At 36.6% G+C, this 16,498-nt stretch overlaps 1 protein-coding gene across 1 annotated transcript in view; it reads left to right on the forward strand.

The window, feature by feature from the left end:
- Positions 1-16,498, forward strand: part of Rpn10 (regulatory particle non-ATPase 10) — a 245,566-nt gene that overhangs the window by 109,195 nt on the left and 119,873 nt on the right. The window contains exon 6 of the mRNA XM_090392358.1: positions 6,726-6,787. Within this exon, the coding sequence (XP_090248484.1) occupies positions 6,726-6,787 (62 nt within the window). The remainder of the gene's footprint in view (positions 1-6,725; positions 6,788-16,498) is intronic.

The raw sequence follows: 16,498 nt of genomic DNA on the forward strand, positions 1-16,498 counted from the left end.
CATCCTTGATCCATCGATGCTGAGAGGGAATGTGTTTAGATTCTTGTGATGTAGCTCTGTTGACTGAATGATGCAACATTAAAGCAAATTTCCTTTGTTCAACCGAGGCAGTCATAATTGGCATCCTTCCATCAAGCATCCATCCAAAGGAACATCAGTAATTATCCTTAATACATGAAATCCTAGAAGCAGCAAAACATTCTTCTGAAGTGGAAAGCAAAAATTTCTGTAATCCGGATAGACATAATCTAGGTACTGACCATCGCAATGGAGGAAGTAAGAGAACAGCGAATGCAATGGAGGATGTAATTGGATAGTAATCATAGGGTATTTTTCAATTTTTCAATTCATGTGCAGTTTCTCTTTTTTATAATGAACACTGTTTTTGACTGGCAAAGATACGAGAGTAGAAATTTCGTAAATAGAAGTAGATCAATTAATTCTTTCAAGATAGGCAGTTTTAGTGCTGTAGATAGAATATGGGTTAGATAATCTAGAAACCTGGCTCTGGTGATGAAATGTAACTTTTTCAGCAACTGCAGACTTTCATCAAGCATAGTAGTCGTCTCATGCTAGGTGAGGAGACAGAATTTGTTTCCTATCTAGTCATTCACAAAACATTCACATCCATGGTGGGATTTGAATTCACAGCTAACTACTTTGAAACGTGTGGATAGACTTATGTGTTCGTCGAACATATTGTTTATTATTTTAACGGTATATATTAGAACACAGAAACTAAGGAAATAATTAATTTATTAACTTATTGCTGATATTTCGCTGGTGTTATAACCAGCATCTTCAGAGCACAAAAACACTGTTTGTCACAATACGCGAGACTATAACAACATGGTGTACTTAAACAAAATTGTAGCAGCAACACAAAGACTAGAGTCCTGATTTTGGTGCCCTCTATCTGAAAAAAAAAAAAAAAAAAAACGCTATCATATATTGCTAGAGTCCTAGAAAAGTGCTAGTTTTTCCTTAATATGACTGTCTCCCAGATCTTCGGCAAGTTAATATAGCCATATTTGTTGAGATTTGGAGTGTGTTTTAGGGCTTCTGTTGCCTCTAAGAACAATCTCTCTGATTTATACGGGTTTCTGTGTAGTACTTTTGTGTTTTTCCAGTTGATCCTGTGTGCAGGGGTATCCAGAGCATGGTCTGCTAGGCCCGACTTCCCATAATGATAATTCCGGACATATATCTTTTATGTTCGCTGATGTGGATGTTCACAGTTCTTCCTGTTTGACCGTAGTAGGCTTGATTACATGAGCAGGGTACTTGGTAGACTCCTGGATGTGATAAAGGAGGAATGCTGTCCTTGGGTGAGCGGATGAGGGTAGCTAATTTGCTACATGGTCTGAATGTAGTGTGTAGTTTGTTTATTGAGAATTCTTGAGATCTTTTCGGATGTGCCTTTAATGTAAGGGATGGTGACTGTTTTGTTGTAGTTCTCTGTGGTGGATGGTGGGAGAGGTTTCTTAAGAGTGTTTAGTATTTTGTTTATTTTATGTGGATTGTAGCCGTTGGCCAAGAAGGTGTGGCGTAAGTGAGTCAGTTCAGCAGTAAGAGCCTTGTCATTGGAACAGATTGCTCTCACTCTATGGGTTAGCGTTTTTAATATGCCATATTGTTGAGAAGGATGATGGTGTGATTGTTTGTGTAAGTATCTACCTGTATGTGTGGGTTTTCTAAAAACTGAAAATAATAAGGAACCATCTGGAAGACGTGTGATAAGTGTATCCAGGAAGGGCAGACAGTTGTTGGCTTCCAGTTCCATAGTAAAGTGGATTTTTGGATGTTGGCTATTTAAATGTACTAAGAATGTTTTCAATGTCTCTGGGCCATGTGGCCAAATAGCATTTTCATTTTTTAGAAAACCCACACATACAGGTAGATACTTACACAAACAATCACACCATCATCCTTCTCAACAATATGGCATATTAAAAACGCTAACCCATAGAGCAAGAGCAATCTGTTCCAATGACAAGGCTCTTACTGCTGAACTGACTCACTTACGCCACACCTTCTTGGCCAACGGCTACAATCCATATAAAATAAACAAAATACTAAACACTCTTAAGAAACCCCTCCCACCATCCACCACAAAGAACTACAACAAAACAGTCGCCATCCCTTACATTAAAGGCACATCCGAAAAGATCTCAAGAATTCTCAGTAAACAAACTACGCACTACATTCAGACCATGTAGCAAATTAGCTACCCTCATCAGCTCACCCAAGGACAGCATTCCTCCTTTATCATATCCAGGAGTCTACCAAGTACCCTGCTCATGTAATCAAGCCTACTACGGTCAAACAGGAAGAACTGTGAACATCTGCATCAGCGAACATAAAAGATACGTCCGGAATTATCATTATGGGAAGTCGGGCCTAGCAGACCATGCTCTGGATACCCCTGCACAAAGGATCAACTGGAAAAACACAAGTACTACACAGAAACCCGTATAAATCAGAGAGATTGTTCTTAGAGGCAACAGAAGCCCTAAAACACACTCCAAATCTCAACAAATATGGCTGTATTAACTTGCCGAAGATCTGGGAGACAGTCATATTAAGGAAAAAACTACCACTTTTCTAGGACTCGAGTAATATGTGATAGCTCTTTTTTTTTTTTTTTTCCAGATAGATGGCGCCAAAATCAGGACTCTAGTCTTTGTGTTGCTGCTACAATTTTGTTTAAGTACACCATGTTGTTATAGTCTCGCGTATTGTGACAAACAGTGTTTTTGTGCTCTGAAGATGCTGGTTATAACACCAGCGAAATATCAGCAATAAGTTAATAAATTAATTATTTCCTTAGTTTCTGTGTTCTAATATATACCGTTAAAATAATAAACAACTACTTTGAAAGTAATAAAGATCTCTGTTTAAGTTAAGTTGATCTTGAAAATTGTATGGTAAGCGGGCACTGTTCAAAACACAATTTAATTGCTAAATGGAACTTTATACAGAGTATTGCTTAGCATGTGAGTTGCATGCCAACAGTTTGAAGAAGGTACATGAAGATGGTTTTATATCAAATGAGGTGTAAGGTAGAATTGTTCACTATCTTCATCATTGTTATTATTTGCAAGGATCCTCATTAAGAAAAGTGGTATATTTTGTATTCAAATAAGAGATGTTAAGCTTAGATCTTTACTCTATACAAGATATTCTATGCATCAATCATGGTTTCATTAGGAAGCACATACCAGACTACCGGTACCTCCACCATAAGTGTCCATTTCACAGATATTAGAGGGATAACGGGACTAATAATACTTCGTAGAGCAAACTGGGACATGTCTGTAAACATTACTGATCCATATTGGTCTCAGCTCCAGTTGATGTGGAGCCTGGCCCATTTCAAAAAGTTCTCTTCTGTGGCATTGATGTAGGGACATGCAGACTATTGGTTGTCTAGCATGCAAGATCACCTTAGTGAGGCCATCTGCACAATGGAAGCAGGCACCAACATTTTTGTAGCCATTAAGAGGTCAGATCATAGTTGATTTGGGGGTAGCACTCCTGTTTCAGCAAGCAGATAATCAGAGATATCAGTTATCTGCTGCAGTTGTAGCCTATGGCCTTCCTTCACTGTATATTTGGAATGCTATTTGTGACTGCTAGAATTGGTTCCACAGTATGTGAACCACAGAATGACTTGCATGCAACCATCTGGCTACCTCTGCTGGACTTAGCTGGCTATTCTCCCACATACAAATTAGACAAACATTTAGCCAAAGCACTCGCACACTATACTGGCAACACACCATCACACATAAAAAAAACTCAGCCCACTTCAAAGCCAGTATAGAAAGCCTCTCACTCCAACATACTGACATAATGTTCAGTTTTGACGTCTCCTCCCTATTCACAAATGTCCCACTCAAGGAAACCTTAGAGCTCATCCAAGCCAAATTTTCTCCTGAAATCTCAGCTCTATTTCAGTTCACAATGAACTTAGGCTATTTCGTTTGGCAAGGAAAATTCTACAAATGGATAGAGGGGACAGTCATGGGTTCACTACTCTGCCCACCCCTGGCCAACTTCTTTATGGAGAATTTTGGAGAGAAAGCCTTAAACTCTACCCCACAAAAACCCACTATTTGGCTTCACTGTGTTGATGATGTGTTTGCTATTTGGCCACATGGCTCAGATACACTACACTCCTTAACACACTTAAACAACCAACACCCCAGAATCCAGTTCACCTTGGAAAAAGAGGAAAACAACGGTCTCTCTTTTCTAGACACTCTAATCACTCACCAGCCTAATGGATCCTTGGTATTCTCTGATTACAGAAAACCCACCCATACAGGCAGATACATTCATCAGCAATTCCCTCCCCCTCCCTCACAACAATATGGGGTTATAAAAACAATATATAACAGGGCAAAATTAATCTGTTCAGATGACAATGCCCTAACCACTGAACTAAACCACATCCGTAATACTTTCTTAGCCAATGGCTACAACCCCCCCCCCAAATATTAAAACGAGACAACCACAACCCCCCCCCCCCCCATATAACAAAGATTACACTAAATCCATCACCATTCCCTATATCCAGGGCACCTTGGAAAAAATAACCAAAATCTTAAAAAAAATAAAAAAAAAGACCTAATATCTTGTTACAAACCATATAAAAAATTGGCATCCCTTATCTGCTCCAACAAAGACCAACCACTTCCCCTAGACCTACCTGGGGTATACCAGATCCCTTGTAGCTGTAAACTTTCCTACTTTGGCCAAACAGGCAGGACAGCAAATGTCAGGATTTCGGAACATAAAGACTCTATCCGGTTTCACCAGTACAGCCACTATGGGCTTGCAGACCATGCTCTGGATACCCGCCACAGAATACATTGGAAGAAAGCCACATAAATAAATCGCAGCAAGTTTAAATATGAAAGATTGTTCATAGAATCAGCCTCAGCTCTAAAAAAAAACTTTCCAAACCTCAACAAATTTGGGTGCATGAGACTGCCCCAAATTTGGGAAGCTTGCATCACGAGAACATCAGCCCAACAGCCAAGAGAACCCAATATAGCCTACTAGAGGCACCATTAGAACTCTAGGAACAACAATAGTTTCTCTCTTCTGCCTCATTTGCTTTTTGTAGTGCTTGCATGCACGTGTCATAGTTATATGTTCCCATTGAAGATGGCAATGTGACATTGCCGAAGTATAGGAAGTATTTATTAAAGTTTCTTTTAATTAATATTCCAGTATACATTGTAAATTCCTTAAATAATTGAATAGTCATGTGTTACCAACGTATAAGCCTTTTTACAAGAATCTTCGATAGTAAGTTGGAAAATTTAGGAAAGAAATCTGAGTTATTTGTAAAAAGTAGCAAAACAAAAGTTATGAAAAAATGGATTAGGTTAGGAAGAGTTGTTCATGAAGTCCATCTGAGTCAGAGGTGTCGCAAGTTGTAAATTTGGTATTTCACATGAGCATGGAATGTGTTAAGAAAAACATTTACCTCTGAAACCGTACAAATTACAGATTCTGAAGTCATTATGAAATGTGTTTGATCTTTATCAAGAAGAAAGTACATTTTCCTGGATGGTACTGTTGATTTTTATGCAAAAGTGGGCATGTATCTCGGAATCCATGTCATAGACCGGAATCTTTTTTGCAAGTGCTTTAATACTCTTCTATTTTTATGTGACTCCCATCCATTGAGGGTTGTAAATCTATAGTACAATAGTTCAGTGACGAGAGGGTGGGTTAGAGAGCAGATATGCTTACCACTTGGTCAACTAGTTTGTAGAGTTAGACTATTGCTAGACCATTCCATATGGAATGGCAACATGATATTTTCCACCAGCATTTCTTGTATATGATTGTATTCCACATAAGAGACATCCTGTCTTAATTTTCTAGTGGGATAGTCCACTGAATTCTAAATTTATTTTGTAGGCAGTTTGATTGTTTAACAAAACTGCTTTCAAACTTAATTTAGAGGATCACTAAAAGCCTTCATTTATAAAATTAAAACACTGTTTTGTTGGCATTTCATCATTTGAAAGACATTCACATTATTTAACCAGTGGCTGTTTTTGATGCTTTTTTCCTACATTTTAGTATTTCAAATGACTACATAAAAGAAAAAAAAGTTAAAATAAACAAAACAATAGCTGAATGAAAAAGAAAAAATCACAAAATACATAGTTATATTGCATGTGAAAAAACATATAAGGAGTAAACATCACACTGCATATAAACATGTATTTAAATCTTAGCAGAGCCTCTGTACCTTAGTTTTAACAATGACCTTTGGTAGAAAGATCTGAGTTCAAATCATGTCTTGGATCAAGAACCTTAATCAGAACTTTTCAGTTGAAAGTGAGTTAGCCAGTCTCATACAGAGGTAGCAGAGCTTTCCACATGTAAATTTGGGTTTTTCATCCCACAACCAGCAAACACTAAATAAGAGAATGCATGCAATTTATACACAGAGAAAAATATTTAAGGCATAACTCTTATGCTATAATTACAGTTACGAAAGCCAAGTATACTTGCTAGTTGTGGGTTTTTAAGAGCCTGTAAATACCATGGATTATTATTATAAATGACAGCATAAAATCAGTGTGCTCATTACCTGTTAAAGAATTGAATCAATATTTGCAAATAATAATAATAGCACTCATATAAGAAACTAATGAACCTTAAAAAAAATTGTATTTTTTTACTTTTCTTTTTAGACTGAGAACACTGAGAAGTTAACAACATTTGTTAATACACTGAATGGCAAAGATGGAAGTGGGTTAGTAAATTTTTTTTTTCTTTCGTTTAAGTAAGCAGTCATGATTAAAAACATGGAATTTGTTTCTGTTTGTAAAGCAGGTTGTTTACTTGTGATTTCATATACTTAGTGAGTTTGCATTAAATATAGTATTCTTTCTTTTGTTGCCAAGTTTATTGGCAAAAGAGCTTGAATTGCTTAAGAGAAAATTTAATTTTCATTTGAGAAAGAGGATTAAGTCTTCTAAAATAATATGAAGGAAATGAATATCATCAACCTGTGTCAGACCACTGCTCTGCTTATTGGAGAATTGGAGACATGAAGTGGTTTGAAAAAGTACTATATGTTGTCTCTAGAGCAAGTTTCCAGATTATGTAAAAATATAAATAAAAATATTTAAACAAAAAGTCATCTCAGTACTGATGTCCTATAAATTTATGAACTTTCAGGTGAGAAGCACTTCCAAAAAATTTAAATCTTATTCTAAATAATAATGAAGATATGAATAATGCTTTCCTACTGTTTTATACCACTATTAAAGCAACTGTTATGCAAAATTTGCCTACTTTTGTGTTTTGTTTGCCTTAGCATTGAAATATGTCATATTTAGTAGTTAATCTCATGGGATGCATAATAATATTCTCCTATATTAATGCAGTCCAGCTTTTATTCTAAAACTTGGCTTTTAAACCTGATACATTAAAAAAGAAAAAAAAAAAGTAGTACTTATGAACTTTAGTCATCTGATAAGTCTGCAGCAAAATCAATAGTTACAGAGATTCCTCTTATAAAGATATGCTTGACACTCACCATAGCATTGTATCATTGGGAGCTTTAGACATTTCAGTAATTTTTATAATGTTTGCTATCTGAGTTGACTTGTGTTTGGATTTCCTTTAGAACAGTATTGGATCTATGTAGCTTCGGTAATGACTTTTCAATAGTTTTTGTTGACTGAGTATAAAATGGTTTGCTACGTGAGTCTGTTGTATTTAGTTTTGTATTGGCAACATACAAGATTCACCAGTACTCTATTGGTGAACATGAATCTTGCGCTCTGCAAGAAGCAAGGATGGCAGCAACAAACCCACTGTCAGCAAATTATTACTAAGTCTAGAAGACAGCATCAGCAGAGTTGGATGGATTTGCTCACTTACATAAATTGGTCTATTGGACAAACAAGCATGCTTGAATAACTACTAGGCTTTAACTCGTATATTTTTATTTATGCTAGATGTATTTCCTCTACATGTTTTTCTGTTTATTTATATTGCTAACAGCATCATCAGGAGGTTGCTTAACATAAGTAAAAACTGATAAAAAAATAAATAAACTTTTCCAATAGCAGTTAATATCTATAAGTTGAAAAGACTGGAATGATAGTTTTAATCACATATCATTAGGTGTGTGCATGCAATCTCTACATTTTTGTGTAAACTGGCTGTGATTGCTGGCATAGGAGAGATCTTTAATATTACACGTTAATTATTGACTTCCAGATATCATGAAGGATCATTCTTTGATTTCTATTTAGCGTGTCTTTTGAGTGAATGACCTTGGAGATCATTGTTGTATTGACCTATGGAGGATTCTTGCCAATTTACCGTGTGATGTCCTCAAAGAACATCACGTTACTCTGTGATGTTCTTTGAGGATGTGCACTTTTTTCCCTTCCCTTTTGCTTTCAACATCACTTATGTTCTTTGTTATGGATTTTGAAACTTCTCCTAATCTGACCTACATATATTTTTCTAAAAGAACCTTGTATACTTTGATGTTTATAAAAAGGAACTTTGTCTTTAGGGGAGCGTAGAAAGCTTCATAAGGTACTGACTAGTTTGAAGACTCTTCTTACTTGTATGTTGGTTGCTTTTAATATTTTGCTTATTTTTCTTGACGTATTGCCAACATGTTGAACAGATACCGTGTCTTTGTATTTAATTTCTCTACGTAAACCATCTCGCAGGAAGGTTAGTCAGAAAATACAAGTTTCTTTAGTACCTTTTTTGAGTATTCATTTTGAAGCAACTGATTAAATAGGATTTGAAGTTCTTGTTTTTCATTTGATTTCATCATTTTTTAGTGTGTTTAAGGCTCTATTTTTCAAGGTTTTAATTATACCTAATTAAATCCTATTTAACAGTTCCACCAAAATGAATATTCAAAAAAGGTACTAAAGAAACTTTTATTTTCTGACAAACCATTCCATGAAAACCCAGAAATTAATTACAAAAGCATGGTATCTATTCCATATATTGGCAATACATCAAGAAAAATAGCCAAAATATTAAAACTAGGCAACATCAAAACAGCCTTCAAACCAGTCAACACCTTACAAAGCTTTCTACACTCCCCTAAAGACAGTTCTTTTTTTTTAACATCAATTTTAACAGTTGTATACAAGATTCCATGTTCTTGTGGAAAGGCAAGCATCCTCCTTGCCCTACTTAGAAGAAAATTACTTTGACAGGTTGTTCAAGGAGTCCTCCGGTCAATCGCTCAAAAGGCACACTAAATAGAAATCAAGGAATGATCTTTCATGACATCTGGAAGTTATTAATTAATATGTGTAATATTAAAGACCTCTCCTATGCCAGCAACCAGACATTTTACACAACACTGTAGAGACTGCATATAACATGCCTAATGATACTCATGATTAAAATTATTCTCCCAGTCTTTTCAACTTAAAGATATTAACTGCTATCTATTGGAAAACATTTATTGATTTATTTTTTAATCTGTTAAATATAATAAATTTAGTTTAATCCTTTATCCAAGTGTGAGCAAACAAAGTTTGCGCCTGAAGTATCTTCAGGACTGGGGTAAGGTGGTACAACACCTTTGCAACTCATTGCAAAGGTGGAGCAAGCTACCAACACTCCTGTCTCAGTATCTCATATAATGCAAAACACATCTCCTTGCGGATATGTCTAATGTTAAGCATTAAGGGAAGGGCCACTACCCAGACTAGTTTCGACCTTTATTGAGGTCTCTTCAGTGGGAGCCAGGCCCAAGTGGAGATACCAGGCAGAAGCATAACATTAGACATATCTGCAAGGAGATGTGTTTTGCATTATAGGAGATACTGAGACAGGAGTGTTGGTAGCTTGCTCCACCTTTGCAATGAGTTGTCCTGGTGTTGTACCACCTTATCCCAGTCCTGAAGATACTTCAGGTGCAAACTTTGTTTGCTCACACTTGGATAAAGGATTAAACTAAATTTATTATACTCTAACCAAGTGAAAAATAAACTTTCAACATTTTAATCTCTTTCTACTTATGTTAAGCAGCCTCTTGATGATGCTGTTAGTAATATAGACAGCTAAACGTTTATGTAGAGGAGATACATCTGGCATAAAAAAAAAAAAAAAAAAAAAAAAAAAAAAAAAAAAAGACAAAAAGAGAGTTAAAACTTGGTAGTTATTCAAACAGATCTACTCATTTAATTGAAATATTTAATTAAAAAAAAATTTACTGATGTAGGGGAGAAAACTGAGTAAAGGCTTTACATTCATCTTCTCTGGATTTGAAGACCCAGCCTTCCAATTTTAAGTGACAGACGAATTATAGTGTGAGGCTACCACTGCTTACTGGATTCCTGAAGTAGCTTGAAGAGGTTCCCCGTTTGGTCTTTAAAGCAGGAGTTAAGAATTATCTAGCCCTTAGCCCATCCACAATACTAATAATAATGTACTCTAAGCTTTCATGGGTGGGATTCACATATTATATAATCATTTTATAATCAACCAGATGTGTCTTCCTGTAGTAAAAAAAGCCTCAAAAATGACAGCCTTCAACAAATACTTAATACAATGAGGAAAAGAATTGAGACAGTGAAATATTTCAGAGAAATATTAGATAATGCAGCAATCTAGCTCTTTGTTTAAAGTATTGATATGTTGTAATAAATTTAGTTTAAGCCTTTATTCAAGTGTAAGCAAACAAAGTTTGCGCCTGAAGTATCTTCAGGACTGAGGCAACTTGTGGTAAAGGTGGACCAAGCTCTCATCACTCCTTGTGTCAGTATCTCCCATAATGCAAAGCATTATTGTGTCAGTATCTCCTTGCAGACATGTATAATGCTATGCATTAAGGGAAGGGCCACTACCCAGACTGGTTTCGACCTTTATTGAATGTTCAAGTACAGGTCAAACTCCAAAAACTCAGTGTTGTTCCCCTCAGTAGCAGGCTCATCCTACCACTGAGAAGAACGTTAGTTCTACACCGTGGCAGGCAGGCAGGCTCACTCCACCACCGAGCAGAGCCGCTCATATGTCATCTGAGGGGTGACAGCAACAGCCGTGCCTCAGTTAACTTCATAGGTTACAGTACTGATATTCATTACCCCACCTCAGAACCTGGGTGACAGCAACCGCCAAGCCTCAGTTAAAACTTCATGGGCTACAGCATTGCCATTCATCATAACAAAATAACAGTGGGGATAATGTACATCCTTGTCTCACACCAGATTTAACATTAAACCATCTTCCTGTACTTCCTTCAATTCTAACTGCTGACTTACAACTCAAATAAAGACTAAGTATTGCTTGAATAATGCCCCATTGACACCATATAACTGTAGTGTATTGAATAGCTTCTCTCTTGGCACCTTGTCATATGCCTTTTCCAAATCGACAAAACTTAAATACAGATCTCTGTTATATTCCCATGATTTCTCAACTATTTGTTGTAAAGTGAAGATCTGATCCTGACAGCCTCTATTTGACCTGAATCCAGCTTGTTCTTCACCAAGCTTTTCTTCCACAATTCTTCTCAACCGTTTCTCAAGTATACTTGCATAGATCCTGCCAGGAACACTCAGTAGGGAAATACCTCTGTAATTCTCACATTCAGTTTTATTTCCCTTTTTATATATGGGTACTATGAGAGCTCTACTCCAATCATCGGGAATTCGTCCCTCTGTCCAGGCTTTCTGAACTATGCAGTGCAGCAACTGTAAGATTCTTATACCACCATACTTCAGCATTTCGGGTCGAATATCATCTACTCCTGCTGCCTTTCCACATTTCAAGCCATTGATGGCTTTTTCTACTTCAAGTATGGATATGTATTCCTGACTGCATGCCTGGTCAGTGCTTTTTACCACTGTGCTGTCATCACTGCTTGTTTCATTTAGCAGTTTTTCAAAGTAATTACTCCATACTTCAAGGATATCTTTTTCTCCCATATTCATGTCACCTTTATCATCTCTAACTCCTTTTACAGCACTCTTTCCCCAATTCCTAAGCATCTTCAACAACCTCCAGAATATTTTGTCACCTTCGTCATATTTATTTTCTATATTTTTGCCAAAGTCCTACCATGACTTTTGTTTAGCTGGTTTTATTCAGTGTTTAGCGTTCTTGCATTTGTCTCTGTATTCTCTAAGAGCACAAGCTGGCTTATTTGGCAGGAACTTTTGATATGCTTTCTTCTTTTCCTTCACTGCCTCTTTAACTTCCTGTGTCTACCAGGGAGTTCTGATTTTTCTATCCTTGCAGACAACCTCACCACATGCCTATCTGGCAGAATCAATCAATGTTTTCTTCAGAGTTTGCCACTGAATCTCCAAGGTTTGATTCCTGTTCTCAAACTCTTTCATTTTTTCTTCAATAATCTTTGTGTATTTTAGTCTACAGTTCACATCTGAGAGCTGCTCAACTTTTATTCGCTTGTAAACTTTCTTACTTGTTATTCTTTTCAATATGAAATTCAATTTTATCCTGCTCAAGACTAAATAGTGATCACTTCTGGTTTCAAATCCTCTGTACACTCTGGTGTCCTGCTCCAGGGAGAAAACATCACTATCAACAATAACATAGTCAATGAGACTTTTCTTATTCCTAGCTTCTTCTCTCCATGTGAATTTGTGCACATTTTGATGTTGGAACATGGTGTTAGTAATAACCAGTCCATGTCCTGAGCAGAAATCCAACAGATATTTGCCATTATTATTATCTTTGCTCTTTTCTCCAAATTTTCCCAAAATAATTTTGTATGTCTCACAATCATTTCCTACTCTGCTATTTAGATCCCCAACAAGGACCAACTTTTCCTTTTTCATTGTGTCAGTTGCTTTTTCTAAAGCCTCAAAAAATTCCTCCACGTCTATCTTAGTACCTTCTGTGGGACCAGAGGCACAAATAAGTCTCATTGTCCAGTTCCCCATTCTCATATTTGCCCACATTACTCTACTTGAGACTGCCTGCCATTCAAGAAGATTAGCCTCGTATTTTGTGTTGAATACTATGGCTACACCTTCTTTTTCTTGATTGTCATTTCCTGAATATATAACATTTTGTATTTATAGCTCAGAACGATCTCACCAGTTTTTGTCTTTTTTGTTTCAGTCACCCCTATTATGTCGATCTGGTACTTATCCAATTCCTCAGCTAGCTCCATTTCTTTGCCATTCAGGCTTCTTATGTTGATAGTACCGATCTTTAACTCTAGTGATGTTGAGTTGGGGTTTGTTTTCAGATTTGTTCCAGTAGCTGACTTTTTGCTGTTCGCCCTGGCTCCCTGGCGAAAACAACGGGGGCCTTGTTTAACCGGGCGACGCCCCAGCCGGAATGAAATTTTGTCATGTCATACCATCATTTTTTATTTTGGTTTAACCAATAAGAATACAATTTGGTCGGCTAAATCCCAAATTGCCAGCCCATTCTCTTTCTTTCAATATCCAAGTAGATACCCAACAGGGTGCACCACGAGAAGGTGAGGATTGGACATTAGGTCAGAAGCCCTGGTCGGTTCTCTGCATTCCTTTAAAGGCTATGTGGAGGTTATATCCTCTCAGTTATTCAGCTTTGACCCTTAAGCACCCAGGGAAGGACATTAGGTATAAAAAAAAAAAGTATTGATATGCTGCATGAATTGGTTAATTCAAAGATATGGAACTCCATGTATGATAATTAGTATTAAGTGCACAGTAGTTATTTTGAACTTCTACACATAGAAATAAAATTCCCTTAATGTGAAGTAGGTAGGTTAGCTGCAATGAGTGGCTTTGGCTCCAGAAAAATAGCAGTCAAGTGATTCAGGCCAATTAACAAGATGGAATGTTTTTAGTATTCACATTAAAAATCACCTGGAATATCTGAAGTTGAGCTCAAGGGAATCAGCAACACATTTGCTGGTAGTCCTTTCCTAATAAGTGCAGTGGCAACCACTTTGATGATATTTAGATAAAAAAAGCCTTTATACAAAGAGGTGTGGAAATGTCATTAAAGTCTTTATATAAAGTATATAAAGCCTGTATATGCATGGCATGAGGAGTGCTCACCTTGACACAGAAGTACAGAGGCATCATTTAGCACAGTTCTTGATGTCATAAAGCTATAAAGAACATTAGATTATACTGAAGATGAGATTTATGCATCATTTAATCCTTTTGCAATACTCCCTTGCAATTCTGGAGGTTATTCATAATAGGAAGAGAAAAGAGACAAGGTAAAACCTGGTCTCACCTTTTGCTATAAATAGCAGTATAAAAATGATATATATCAAAATTTGCATTATGATATTGTTCTGAGGATATTATACAAACTGTAAAAGAAACAAATTAGTAGGAGACTAACCTTAGGTATTAGCATGCAGATAGGAGAGAAATAAATTGATCATGTGAATGAGATATTTCAGATAATAATAACCATTTATCATCAGTGATAACAACAAAGTAGGTGGTTTCCAAACAAAGTCAAACTTAACAGTATATGGCAAATGCCATATGCTAGAAATCTTCTTCAACCTTCTGGTTCTGTCCACTGCTGGACGAAGGTCTCCCCCATGATTTTCCAGATCACTCGGTTTTCTGCTTCTCCCATCCATCTCACTCCTGCAATTTGTTCCAGTTCATCTCTCCACCTTCTTCTCGGTCATCTTCTTTGTCTTGCTCCATCCATTGGTCTCCACTCTGTTGTTTTTCTAGTCCATCTCCTGTCACTGCATCTGCAATATGGCCAGCCCATTTCCACTTATCCTGTTTAATGTATTTTACAATATCCATGACTCCTGTTTGAGATCTTATCCAGATATTTGTCTTCCTATCTCTTAATGTTATTTTTAGCATACTTCTTTCCATGCGATGTTGTGTTGTTCTCAGCTTTTTGTTTAGGGCTTCTGTTAAAGTCCATGTTTCTCCTCCACATGTTAGGACAGGAAGTATGCCCTGGCTGATATCTTCTGAATATGTCTCTCATTTTCCCATAAGCCATCCATCCAAGGTGAATTCTTCATTCAATCTCTTTTCTTTGCCACTCCTCAAAGGATAACATTTGTCCCAAATATACATATGAAGTAACTTGTTCTCTTTCATGGTTTGGTTTTCAACTTTGATAGTTCTATGGTTTATGTATTTATTCATCATTATTTTTGTTTTTTCTCTATTTATTTTTAATCCAATTTCTCTGGAGGCTTCATTTAGCTGATTTAGCCTTTCTTCCAGATCTTCAAGATTATCTGCTATCAGGACAATATCATCTGCAAATTTCAGATGATGCAGCTTTTCTCCATTTATGTTTATTTCTTTTGTTTCCCAATCAAGGCCTCTAAAGACTTCCTCTAGTGCTGCTGTAAATAATTTGGGAGATATGGTGTCGCCTTGCTGGATGCCTTTTTGTATTGGGAACTTTTCACTGTTTTTATATAATTTAATTACAGAAGTTGCATTATTGTAAATATGTTTTAGTGTTTCAATGTATGGTTTCTCAGTTCCCTGGGTTTCAAGAGCTTTTAGTGTTGCAGATGTTTTAACTGAATCAAATGCTTTTTCATAGTCTATATAGGCCAGACATAAGGGTTTATTGTATTTAATTGATTTTTCAATGAATTGTCTTAATGTGTGAATATGGTCCAAAGTATTGTAATTCTTCCTAAATCCAGCTTGTTCACAGGATTGCATTCCCTCTAGTTTAGATTTTATTCTATTATTTATAATTTTTGTGAAAACTTTATATATGATGGGGAGTAGGCTTATAGGTCTGTAGTTTTTAATTTCTTCCTTATTGCCCTTTTTAATTCTAGTAGTAAGACTCATACGTTGGTTAGACATAACTGGTAATTAATTTACGGAATTGACAACGCATATAAAGTAAATTAATTAAAGATAACTTTAATGAATCACTTCTATATTTCGGCAATGTCACATTGCCATCTTCGGGAACATAAAGATATGGTATGTGCACTAAGGAACTAACAAAGCAAATGAGGAAGAAAATAAGAACTAATTTTGTTCCTAAAGTCCTAATGGTGCCCTCTTGCGGGCTAATTTGGTAGTCTTGGCAGTTGGGCTGAAGTTCTCAAAATGAAAGTCTCCCAAATTTGGGGCAGTTTCATGCACCCAAATTTGTTGAGGCTAGGAACGTTTTTTAGAGCTGCTGAAGATTCTTTGAATAGTCTTTCGTATTTAAACTTGCTGCGATGGATTATTTTTGTCTTCTTCCAACGAATTTTATGGTGGGTATCTAAGGCATGGTCTGCCAGCCCAGAGCGGCTGTACTGGTGAAACCGGATGTAGTCTTGGTGTTCTGAAATCCTGATATTTGTTGTTCTGCCTGTTTGGCCAAAGTCCCTTGCAGCTGCAAATTGTCCTACTTTGGCCAAACAGGCAGAACAACAAATATCAGGATTTCAGAACACCAAGACTACATCCGGTTTCACCAGTACAGCCGCTCTGGGCTGGCAGACCATGCCTTAGATACCCACCATAAAATTCGTTGGAAGAAGACA

The sequence above is a fragment of the Typopeltis vanoorti genome, chromosome 5 (assembly GCF_054136105.1).
Source record: "Typopeltis vanoorti isolate ZY-2024b chromosome 5, IOZ_Tvanoo_1.0, whole genome shotgun sequence".
NCBI classification, from domain to species: domain Eukaryota; kingdom Metazoa; phylum Arthropoda; class Arachnida; order Uropygi; family Thelyphonidae; genus Typopeltis; species Typopeltis vanoorti.